At 43.9% G+C, this 12,567-nt stretch overlaps 1 protein-coding gene across 1 annotated transcript in view; it reads right to left on the bottom strand.

Moving 5' to 3' along the window:
- LOC109884963 (signal-induced proliferation-associated 1-like protein 2) overlaps positions 1-12,567 on the bottom strand; it is a gene marked incomplete in the record, with an annotated part of 384,885 nt that overhangs the window by 208,547 nt on the left and 163,771 nt on the right. The window contains 2 exon segments of the mRNA XM_031799971.1: positions 7,355-7,458; positions 8,854-9,028. Of these exon segments, the coding sequence (XP_031655831.1) occupies positions 7,355-7,458; positions 8,854-9,028 (279 nt within the window).

Genomic DNA, 12,567 nt, shown 5'->3' with positions numbered 1-12,567 from the left:
CAGCAATATACCTTTCACCTGAAAGACAACAGCAATATACCTTTCACCTGAAAGACAACAGCAATATACCTTTCACCTGAAAGACAACAGCAATATACCTTTCACCTGAAAGATAACAGCAATAGACCTTTCACCTGAAAGATAACAGCAATAGACCTTTCACCTGAAAGATAACAGCAGCAATAGACCTTTCACCTGAAAGATAACAGCAATATACCTTTCACCTGAAAGATAACAGCAGCAATAGACCTTTCACCTGAAAGATAACAGCAGCAATAGACCTTTCACCTGAAAGATAACAGCAGCAATAGACCTTTCACCTGAAAGATAACAGCAATAGACCTTTCACCTGAAAGATAACAGCAGCAATAGACCTTTCACCTGAAAGAAAACAGCAGCAATAGACCTTTCACCTGAAAGATAACAGCAATAGACCTTTCACCTGAAAGATAACAGCAGCAATAGACCTTTCACCTGAAAGATAACAGCAGCAATAGACCTTTCACCTGAAAGATAACAGCAGCAATAGACCTTTCACCTGAAAGATAACAGCAGCAATAGACCTTTCACCTGAAAGATAACAGCAATAGACCTTTCACCTGAAAGATAACAGCAGCAATAGACCTTTCACCTGAAAGAAAACAGCAGCAATAGACCTTTCACCTGAAAGATAACAGCAATAGACCTTTCACCTGAAAGATAACAGCAGCAATAGACCTTTCACCTGAAAGATAACAGCAGCAATAGACCTTTCACCTGAAAGATAACAACAGCAATATACCTTTCACCTGAAAGATAACAGCAATATACCTTTCACCTGAAAGATAACAACAGCAATATACCTTTCACCTGAAAGACAACAGCAATATACCTTTCACCTGAAAGACAACAGCAATATACCTTTCACCTGAAAGATAACAGCAATATACCTTTCACCTGAAAGATAACAGCAATAGACCTTTCACCTGAAAGATAACAACAGCAATAGACCTTTCACCTGAAAGATAACAGCAATATACCTTTCACCTGAAAGATAACAACAGCAATAGACCTTTCACCTGAAAGATAACAGCAATATACCTTTCACCTGAAAGATAACAGCAGCAATAGACCTTTCACCTGAAAGATAACAGCAGCAATATACCTTTCACCTGAAAGATAACAGCAGCAATAGACCTTTCACCTGAAAGATAACAGCAATATACCTTTCACCTGAAAGATAACAGCAGCAATAGACCTTTCACCTGAAAGATAACAGCAGCAATATACCTTTCACCTGAAAGATAACAGCAGCAATAGACCTTTCACCTGAAAGATAACAGCAGCAATAGACCTTTCACCTGAAAGATAACAGCAGCAATAGACCTTTCACCTGAAAGATAACAGCAATAGACCTTTCACCTGAAAGATAACAGCAGCAATAGACCTTTCACCTGAAAGATAACAGCAGCAATAGACCTTTCACCTGAAAGATAACAGCAGCAATAGACCTTTCACCTGAAAGATAACAACAGCAATAGACCTTTCACCTGAAAGATAACAGCAGCAATATACCTTTCACCTGAAAGATAACAGCAGCAATAGACCTTTCACCTGAAAGATAACAGCAGCAATAGACCTTTTCAAAAGGAAAACATAGACCTACACATTAGTCATCATAAAACAGTCAGTCAATGACATTCAAACCTGACCTGACAGTTATTTCACTGCTTTCCTCCAAAGTCTCTGTCAGAGAGCCCATTCCTCTGTGCAGTCAGGACGAGACTCCCAAGGCTGAAATATCTATCCACAGGCGCACTGGGTGGTGTTGGAGTGTTGACTTTTGAAGACATCTGCTTGATCCTGCTGTTTTCAACTCTCTAGAGCCAGCAGGAGCGGTAGTGATCGGCTATGAAGAGCCAACTGACATTTACTCCTGAGATGCTGACCTGTTGCACCCTCGACAACTACTGTGATTATTATTATTTGACCATGCTGGTCATTTATGAACATTTGAACATCTTGGCCATGTTCTGTTATAATCTCCACCTGGCACAGCCAGAAGAGGACTGGCCACCCCTCATAGCCTGGTTCCTCTCTAGGTTTCTTCCTAGGTTTTGGCCTTTCTAGGGAGTTTTTCCTAGCCACCGTGCTTCTACACCTACATTGCTTACTGTTTGGGGTTTTAGGCTGGGTTTCTGTACAACACTTTGAGATATCAGCTGATGTAAGAAGGGCTTTATAAATACATTTGATTTGATCCTGGGAAAAGTGTTAAATGAATCCGTTCCTGTAGCTGACTTCAGATACTCAGTGATCTCATTGTCCACCGTCATCATGTCTCTGTCGTTGTGAGTATTGTCCAACTCAAACAAGTCATTTGCAGGCAGGGGATGGAGGCGCTGGTGTTTTGTGTGGTGGTTCCTCAGCAGAGAGGGCACTACACTTGGCAGCGAGCAGCAACTTGACAGTGTCTTTTTCACCTCGTCGCTCACCCAGAGCAGATTGAATTTGGGAAGCGTCACTGCAAACAGCAAAGCCTCATTGCTGTCCAGCGTGGATGAGAATCCTGCTTTGATGGACTCCAAGATTAGCTTTACATCGAATAAAATACAAAAGTTTATTAAACTCTTCCTGGATGTGTATTCTCTTTATTATGTTGAAATGTTTAAATACTGAAATTGATAATGAAAGATTAAAAACTAAACCTTGTGGTAAAGAACGAAGAGGTGTGCTGAGGCACAATTATTATTGAATAGGTTGTCCTTCAACGCCATGGTTCATCAGGGCTGTAGAGAGGTTGTCCTTCAGCGCCACGGTTCATCAGGGCTGTAGAGAGGTTGTCCTTCAGCGCCACGGTTCATCAGGGCTGTAGAGAGGTTATCCTTCAACGCCACTGTTCATCAGGGCTGTAGAGAGGTTGTCCTTCAACGCCACTGTTCATCAGGGCTGTAGAGAGGTTGTCCTTCAACGCCACGGTTCATCAGAGCTGTAGAGAGGTTGTCCTTCAGCGCCACGGTTCATCTGGGCTGTAGAATATCATAAAGGCAGTCGTCTTCCCCTTGAAGGATACCCAAGGTCATGGAAAGCAGATTCAGTACTAGACACCACTCTATCAGGAACTGGTATTCTCTGTCTGTGAAGCACTTGATGTCCAGTCTGGTGCAGAGGTCACTCATCTCCGCTATGGGTATGTGATGGACCCTGCACAGGGCACCTGGTTGTAGAAGGTACCAGAACCTTTCTACTATATTCCTCCAAGCTCTCCGATGCCACCGTTGATTCACTAACCTTGGTCCACAGGGCCGAGGACTTTCATGTGGTGCACCTGTACACAGCTTTTGTCGTCAGCCATTTTCCCACGTCATTACTTGATATACAGCTAACAGAAATATAAAAACAATATGTAAAGTGTTGGTCCCATGTTTCATGAGCTGAAAAATAAAATCCCAGAAATGTTCCATAGACACAAAAAGCTTATTGCTCTAAAATGTTGTGTACAAATATTATTATGTTACTTTTTTGGGGTATTTTCTAAAAACTGCATTGTTGGTTAAGGGCTTGTAAGTAAGCATTTCACTGTAAGGTCTACTACACCTGTTGTATTCAGCATTTCACTGTAAGGTCTACTACACCTGTTGTATTCAGCATTTCACTGTAAGGTCTACACCTGTTGTATTCAGTGTCAAATAACATTTAAATTTTATTTTTATTTACATCCTTGTTAGTGAACATTTCTCATTTGTCAAGATAAACCATCCACCTGACAGGTGTGGCATATCAATAAGCTGAATAAACAGCATGCTCATTACACAGGTGCACCTTGTGCTGGGGACAGTTTAGTGGGACAGATGTGTCAAGTTTTGAGGGAGCGTGAAATTGGCATGTTGACTGCAGGAATGTCCACCAGAGCTGTTGCCAGAGAACTGAATGTTCCTTTCTCTACCATTAGGTATGGCCAATGTCGTTTTAGAGAATTTGGGAGTACGTTCAACAGGTCTCACAACAGCACACCACGTTTAACCACGTCAGCCCAGGACTTCCACATCTAGCTTCTTCACCTATGGGATCGTCTGACAGCTTTTGTAGGTAAAGCACTTTTGTGGCTCCCCAGTGGGAGGGTGGGACTATGCCCTCCCAGGCCGATCTATGTCTGCCAAGTCATGTGAAATCCATAGATTAAGGTCTAATTTATTTCAATTGACTGATTTCCATATTTGAACTGTAACTCAGTAAAATCTTGGAAATTGTTGCTCGTTGCGTTGACACTTTTGTTCAGTATTTAGATTGAGGGTGTGGGACACGCCCCTGTGATGAGGCGGGAGAACAATCAGTTGGTTGTCGTCTTCGTCAGAATCCATGTCATCACCGCCGTTAACCACTGCATCTAAGTCTGCAAAGGTAACATCTTCCCCTGTTTCTTCTTCCTCAGAATCAGCCATTTTTGACATAGGCCAATCATATCATATGTGTGTTTTCCCCTGACTCTTCTGCAATCCCAGCAAAGTAGAGGGATGGATCCAGTCGGCTGTCATTCCGATAAAACTTTTGCTGTGTGCTGTCCACATGTCAGCTGTGACTGAGACGTATTCCATCAAAATGTGTTTGCCGTTCTGTCTTAATACGCTTTGTTAAGGTAGCTAGCAAATGTCTTCCTGTCAGACACTGTCCCCTTCCTGTTACATGTCATAGGGATTTTCTTTATGATCTTACAGAAAGATGGAGACTCAGTAGAAATCGGTAGCATCTCCTCCAAAACATAGCCATCTACAAGTTCATTTAGTTCTCTCGAGGTGACAGGTTTAGACAGAAATCTTCTGTTTCGGAGCAGAAGCACCGTCCTCCAGCATCAACAGCAGTTGGCTGGCGTGGGTCTTCCTGCACCACTCTTGTGGAGCTGTGCTTGGCTTGAAGGTGCTACTTAGTCCCGAGGCTCAGTTAGCATTTATTATGTTTTTCTCTTTTTCTTTTACCAATACTAAATACAATGAAAACTTCCACAATGAAAAGGCTGATGTCTCTTGAAGAAACAGGCAGAGCTTGAACTTAGGTGAAGGGATTTTCATTTTTGGGGTACAAAAAAAAATATAATTGGGAAATAATATTAAAAAGTAATGATTTGCTTATTTGAAAAAGTAACTAACTGATTACTTAAGTTGAAAAATGAATGCTTTAAGTTACTTGTTACCACAACGTAACCTAAATACTCTATCGTTACCCCTAACACTGATGCTAAACACATCAGTAGGGACAGGTGTGTAAGCTTGTTTTACAAACAGCTTTGACAGTGATACTGAACGTAGTGTGGCACTTGGCTTGGCCATCACACAACATTAAAGAGAAAATGTGTTATTTCACACATCAAATAGGGTTATTTGACATGTTAATTGTGACACGTAAAGATCTGGAGGACCTTCCACAGTCTCGATGTCTGACTAACACCACACTACGGTGTCTGGGACCCAGTGGACACTGATTAACAAACAACTTATGTCTAGGGCACAGTTGTCATGGTAACACTCACGATCTAACACTCACAGTTATTACCAACACGCAACGAGAGGATTGTCAGAAGATGAAACAAAAGATCTGCTCAAAAGGAAAAATCTGGGAAATAGAAGAGAAGAGCAACTCAGGACCAGTCTGCTCCTAATGACACACAGTATCTGGTATGTTAAAGGGGAGGGACCAGTCTGCTCCTAATGACACACAGTATCTGGTATGTTAAAGGGGAGGGACCAGTCTGTTCCTAATGACACACAGTATCTGGTATGTTAAAGGGGAGGGACCAGTCTGTTCCTACTGACACACAGTATCTGGTATGTTAAAGGGGAGGGACCAGTCTGCTCCTACTGACACACAGTAGCTGGTATGTTAAAGGGGAGGGACCAGTCTGCTCCTACTGACACACAGTATCTGGTATGTTAAAGGGGAGGGACCAGTCTGTTCCTAATGACACACAGTATCTGGTATGTTAAAGGGGAGGGACCAGTCTGTTCCTAATGACACACAGTATCTGGTATGTTAAAGGGGAGGGACCAGTCTGCTCCTAATGACACACAGTATCTGGTATGTTAAAGGGGAGGGACCAGTCTGTTCCTAATGACACACAGTATCTGGTATGTTAAAGGGGAGGGACCAGTCTGTTCCTACTGACACACAGTATCTGGTATGTTAAAGGGGAGGGACCAGTCTGCTCCTACTGACACACAGTATCTGGTATGTTAAAGGGGAGGGACCAGTCTGTTCCTAATGACACACAGTATCTGGTATGTTAAAGGGGAGGGACCAGTCTGCTCCTACTGACACACAGTATATGGTATGTTAAAGGGGAGGGACCAGTCTGCTCCTACTGACACACAGTATCTGGTATGTTAAAGGGGAGGGACCAGTCTGTTCCTAATGACACACAGTATCTGGTATGTTAAAGGGGAGGGACCAGTCTGTTCCTAATGACACACAGTATCTGGTATGTTAAAGGGGAGGGACCAGTCTGTTCCTAATGACACACAGTATCTGGTATGTTAAAGGGGAGGGACCAGTCTGTTCCTAATGACACACAGTATCTGGTATGTTAAAGGGGAGGGACCAGTCTGCTCCTAATGACACACAGTATCTGGTATGTTAAAGGGGAGGGACCAGTCTGTTCCTAATGACACACAGTATCTGGTATGTTAAAGGGGAGGGACCAGTCTGCTCCTAATGACACACAGTATCTGGTATGTTAAAGGGGAGGGACCAGTCTGCTCCTAATGACACACAGTATCTGGTATGTTAAAGGGGAGGGACCAGTCTGTTCCTACTGACACACAGTATCTGGTATGTTAAAGGGGAGGGACCAGTCTGCTCCTACTGACACACAGTATCTGGTATGTTAAAGGGAAGGGACCAGTCTGCTCCTAATGACACACAGTATCTGGTATGTTAAAGGGGAGGGACCAGTCTGCTCCTACTGACACACAGTATCTGGTATGTTAAAGGGGAAGTAGCTACTGACCTGCCATCTGTTGTTGGGGGTGTAGGGGGGGTACTGACCTGTCATCTGTTGTTGGGGGTGTAGGGGGGGTACTGACCCGTTGTCTGTTGTTGGGGGTGTAGGGGCGGGGAGTACTGACCCGTTGTCTGTTTTTGGGGTTTAGGGAGGGTACTGACCTGTTGTCTGTTGTTGGGGGTGTAGGGGGGTACTGACCCGTTGTCTGTTGTTGGGGTTTAGGGAGGGTACTGACCTGTTGTCTGTTGTTGGGGTGTAGGGAGGGTACTGACCTGTTGTCTGTTGTTGGGGTTTAGGGAGGGTACTGACCTGTTGTCTGTTGTTGGGGTTTAGGGAGGGTACTGACCTGTTGTCTGTTGTTGGGGGTGTAGGGAGGGTACTGACCTGTTGTCTGTTGTTGGGGGTGTAGGGGAGCAGGGTTGACACATGGAACATCAGTTCATAGTCCTTATAGGTGGTGTACAGGGAGTAGGTTCCTGTTGAGTCAGCTAGAGGAGAAACAGACAGACAGAGAGGCTAGATTTTCACAACAGAAACAGGTTCATTGAATCCACTGCAACAGAGATAGATCATATCAGGTCTTGGTCAGAGTAAGGGTTGGTAATATGATACCAATAGGTAATATAGGAGCGTGTTCAGGATCAAGTTACACTACTTTTTTACCTTTATTTAACTAGGCAAGTCAGTTAAGAACAAATTCTTTTTGTTGAATTGTGGGTTAACTGCCTGTTCAGGGGCAGAACGACAGATTTGTACCTTGTCAGCTCGGGGGTTTGACCTTGCAACCTTCCGGTTACTAGTCCAACACTCTAACCACTAGGCTACCCTGCCGCCCAAATAGGTAATATAGGGGCGTGTTCAGGGTCACATTACACTAATAGGTAATATAGGGGCGAATATAGGGGCGTGTTCAGGGTCATGTTACACTAATAGGTAATATAGGGACGGGTTCAGGGTCATGTTACACTAATAGGTAATATAGGGGCGTGTTCAGGGTCACGTTACACTAACAGGTAATTTAGGGGCGTGTTCAGTGTCACGTTACACTAATAGGTAATATAGGGGCGTGTTCAGGGTCAAAAACTCCCTAGGAAGGCTGAAACCTAGGAGGAAACCAAGAGCTGAAACCCTAGTGCTAGCCATAACGTAATGGTAAACAAACTGTAATGGTAAACAAACTATAATGGTAAACAAACCATAATGGTAAACAAACCATAATGGTAAACAAACCGTAATGGTAAACAAACTGTAATGGTAAACAAACTCTAATGGTAAACAAACTGTAATGGTAAACAAACTCTAATGGTAAACAAACTCTAATGGTAAACAAACTGTAATGGTAAACAAACCGTAATGGTAAACAAACTGTAATGGTAAACAAACTGTAATGGTAAACAAACCGTAATGGTAAACAAACCGTAATGGTAAACAAACTGTAATGGTAAACAAACTGTAATGGTAAACAAACCGTAATGGTAAACAAACCGTAATGGTAAACAAACTGTAATGGTAAACAAACCGTGTTGGTAAACAAACTGTAATGTAAACAAACCATGTTGGTAAACAAACCGTGTTGGTAAACAAACTGTGTTGGTAAACAAACCGTGTTGGTAAACAAACCATGCCAGTGTAGCACAACAAGAGGCATACAGGACATTCGTATTAAAGACTCAAGATAAACAATGTCTTTCTATTATACCTTTTGAGTTCCAAATTGCATCCTATTCCCTACGTAGTGCACGACTTTTGACCAGAGCCATATGGGGAATAGGGTGCAATTTGGGATGCAGCCATACATTATTTACAGTACTACAGATGCTCACGGTAGGATTTGTGTGCATTGGTGTATGTGTGTATGTATGTGCGTGCGTATATAGTCTTACTCCTGTTGTCAAGCTGTGCTCTGTACTTGGTGAATCCCTTCAGTTTCACTCTCTGTCCCAATAGGTCGAGGAACTCATCGAGGGCGGGACCAGCTGATTGGTTGTTGTACATCTCCTCCTCTGTACTCTGGCCCGCCTTACAGTACAGCACCCCCACCTTGTGCTGGAAACTCAACTGAAACAAACAGACAAAGTATTGATGAATATATAGTACAGGGCTGTGTAAAAACTATTTGACCCCATTTCTGATTTTCTATATATATATTTTTTTACATATTGTTGATACTGAATGTTATCAGATGGATAATTAGTTTACCTATTTAATTAACAAAGTTATGCAACACCCAATTCCCCCCATGTGAAAAATAAATCCTGTACACTCAATAACTGTTTGTGACACCTTTAGCTGCAACGAATCCAACCAAGCACTTCCTGTAGATGTTGATCAGTCTGTCACATCGCGGTGGAGGAATTTTGGCCCACTCTTGCATGCATAACTGCTTTAATTAACTCAGCAACATTTGTGGGTTTTCAAATGCTCATTTCAAGTCTTGCCACAACATGTCAATTGGGATTTTGATCTGAACTTTGACTAGGCTATTCCAAAACTTCAACTTTGTTGCTTTTTAAACATTTTCATGGAGACTTGAGAGCGTGTTTTGGATCATTGTCTTGCTGTATGACTACACTTCAGCTTCAGCTCCCAGACAGATGGCCTGACATTCTCCTGTAGAATTATCTGATACAGAGCAGAACTCATGGTTCCTTCGTCCACGTCCTGAGGCAGCAAAGCATTCCCAACCCATCACACCACCACCACCATGCTTTACCACTGGTATGAGGTTCTAACTGTGGAATGTGGTGGTTGGTTTGAGAATAAGGTGCCCAGAGGTGCCCAGAGAAAACGGCCTGCTCCTCAGTCCCAGTTGTTAATATATGCATATTATTAGTACATTTGGATAGAAAACACTCTGAAGTTTCCCAAACTGTTTGAATGATGGGTATAACAGAACTCATATGGCAGGCAAAAACCTGAGAAGAAATCCAAACAGGAAGTGGGAAATCTGAGGTTGGTCGATTTTCAACTCAGCCCCTATCGAATACACAGTGGGATATGGGTCAAGTTGCACATCCTAAGGCTTTCACTAGATGTCAACCGTTTTTAAAAACTTGAATGAGGCTTCTACTGTGATGTGGGGCTGAATGAGAGGGGAATGAGTCAGGTGTCTGGCAGAGAGCCACGTGCTGGTCACGCGCATTTCACATGAGAGCGACCTGCGCTCTATTACTTTTCTAAAGGCAGGAATTCTCCGGTTGGAACATTATTGAAGATTTATGATAAAAACATCCTAAAGATTGATTCTATACTTAGTTTGAAATGTTTCTACGACCTGTAACATAACTTTTCGTCTGGACCTGCACGAGCGTTTGGATTTGTGTACTAAACGCCCTGACAAAAGTAGCTATTTGGACATAAATGATGGACATTATCGAACAAATCAAACATTTATTGTGGAACTAGGATTCCTGGGAGTGCATTCTGATGAAGATCATCAAAGGTAAGTGAATATTGATAATGTTATTTCGGATTTCTGTTGACTCCAACATGGCGGATAAATGTAACCCTGATGTCCTTGCTGTGTCTGAATCCTGGCTCAGGAAGGCCACCAAAAATTCAGAGATTTCCATACCCAACTATAACATCTTCCGTCAAGATAGAACTGCCAAAGGGGGAGGAGTTGCAGTCTACTGCAGAGATAGCCTGCAAAGTAATGTCATACTTTCCAGGTCCATACCCAAACGGTTCGAACTACTAATTTTGAAAATTACTCTCTCCAGAAATAAGTCTCTCACGGTTGCCGCCTGCTACTGACCCCCCTCAGCTCCCAGCTGTGCCCTGGACACCATTTGTGAATTGATCGCCCCCCATCTAGCTTCAGAGTTTGTTCTGTTAGGTGACCTAAACTGGGATATGCTTAACACCCCGCCAGTCCTACAATCTAAGCTAGATGCCCTCAATCTCACACAAATCATCAAGGAACCCACCAGGTACAACCCTAACTCTGTAAACAAGGGCACCCTCATAGACGCTAGGTAACACGGTCACCACCGATAAATCCATGATTATCGAAAACTTCAATAAGCATTTCTCAACGGCTGGCCATGCCTTCCGCCTGGCTACTTCAACCTCGGCCAACAGCTCCGCCCCCCCCGCAGCTCCTCGCCCAAGCCTCTCCAGGTTCTCCTTTACCCAAATCCAGATAGCAGATGTTCTGAAAGAGCTGCAAAACCTGGACCCGTACAAATCAGCTGGGCTTGACAATCTGGACCCTCTATTTCTGAAACTATCTGCCACCATTGTCGCAACCCCTATTACCAGCCTGTTCAACCTCTCTTTCATATCGTCTGAGATCCCCAAGGATTGGTAAGCTGCCGCAGTCATCCCCCTCTTCAAAGGGGGAGACACCCTGGACCCAAACTGTTACAGACCTATATCCATCCTGCCCTGCCTATCTAAGGTCTTCGAAAGCCAAGTCAACAAACAGGTCACTGACCATCTCGAATCCCACCGTACCTTCTCCGCTGTGCAATCTGGTTTCCGAGCCGGTCACGGGTGCACCTCAGCCACACTCAAGGTACTAAACGATATCATAACCGCCATCGATAAAAGACAGTACTGTGCAGCCGTCTTCATCGACCTTGCCAAGGCTTTCGACTCTGTCAATCACCATATTCTTATCGGCAGACTCAGTAGCCTCGGTTTTTCGGATGACTGCCTTGCCTGGTTCACCAATTACTTTGCAGACAGAGTTCAGTGTGTCAAATCGGAGGGCATGCTGTCCGGTCCTCTGGCAGTCTCTATGGGGGTGCCACAGGGTTCAATTCTCGGGCCAACTATTTTCTCTGTATATATCAATGATTTTGCTCTTGCTGCGGGCGATTCCCTGATCCACCTCTACGCAGACAACACCATTCTATATACTTTCGGCCCGTCATTGGACACTGTGCTATCTAACCTCCAAACAAGCTTCAATGCCATACAACACTCCTTCCGTGGCCTCCAACTGCTCTTAAACGCTAGTAAAACCAAATGCATGCTTTTCAACCGCTCGCTGCCTGCACCTGCATGCCCGACTAGCATCACCACCCTGGATGGTTCCGACCTAGAATATGTGGACATCTATAAGTACCTAGGTGTCTGGCTAGACTGCAAACTCTCCTTCCAGACTCATACCAAACATCTCCAATCGAAAATCAAATCAAGAGTCGTCTTTCTATTCCGCAACAAAGCCTCCTTCACTCACGCCGCCAAGCTTACCCTAGTAAAACTGACTATCCTACCGATCCTCGACTTCGGCGATGTCATCTACAAAATGGCTTCCAACACTCTACTCAGCAAACTGGATGCAGTCTATCACAGTGCCATCCGTTTTGTAACTAAAGCACCTTATACCACCCACCACTGCGACTTGTATGCTCTAGCCGGCTGGCCCTCGCTACATATTCGTCGCCAGACCCACTGGCTCCAGGTCATCTACAAGTCCATGCTAGGTAAAGCTCCGCCTTATCTCAGCTCACTGGTCACGATGGCAACACCCATCCGTAGCACGCGCTCCAGCAGGTGTATCTCACTGATCATCCCTAAAGCCAACACCTCATTTGGCCGCCTTTCGTTCCAGTACTCTGCTGCCTGTGACTGGAACGAATTGCAAA

The sequence above is a fragment of the Oncorhynchus kisutch genome, linkage group LG20, assembly GCF_002021735.2.
Source record: "Oncorhynchus kisutch isolate 150728-3 linkage group LG20, Okis_V2, whole genome shotgun sequence".
In the NCBI taxonomy this organism is placed as follows: Eukaryota; Metazoa; Chordata; class Actinopteri; order Salmoniformes; family Salmonidae; genus Oncorhynchus; species Oncorhynchus kisutch.
The sequence above is the reverse complement of the archived record's forward strand: the minus strand, read 5'-3'. Positions and strand labels throughout refer to the sequence as shown.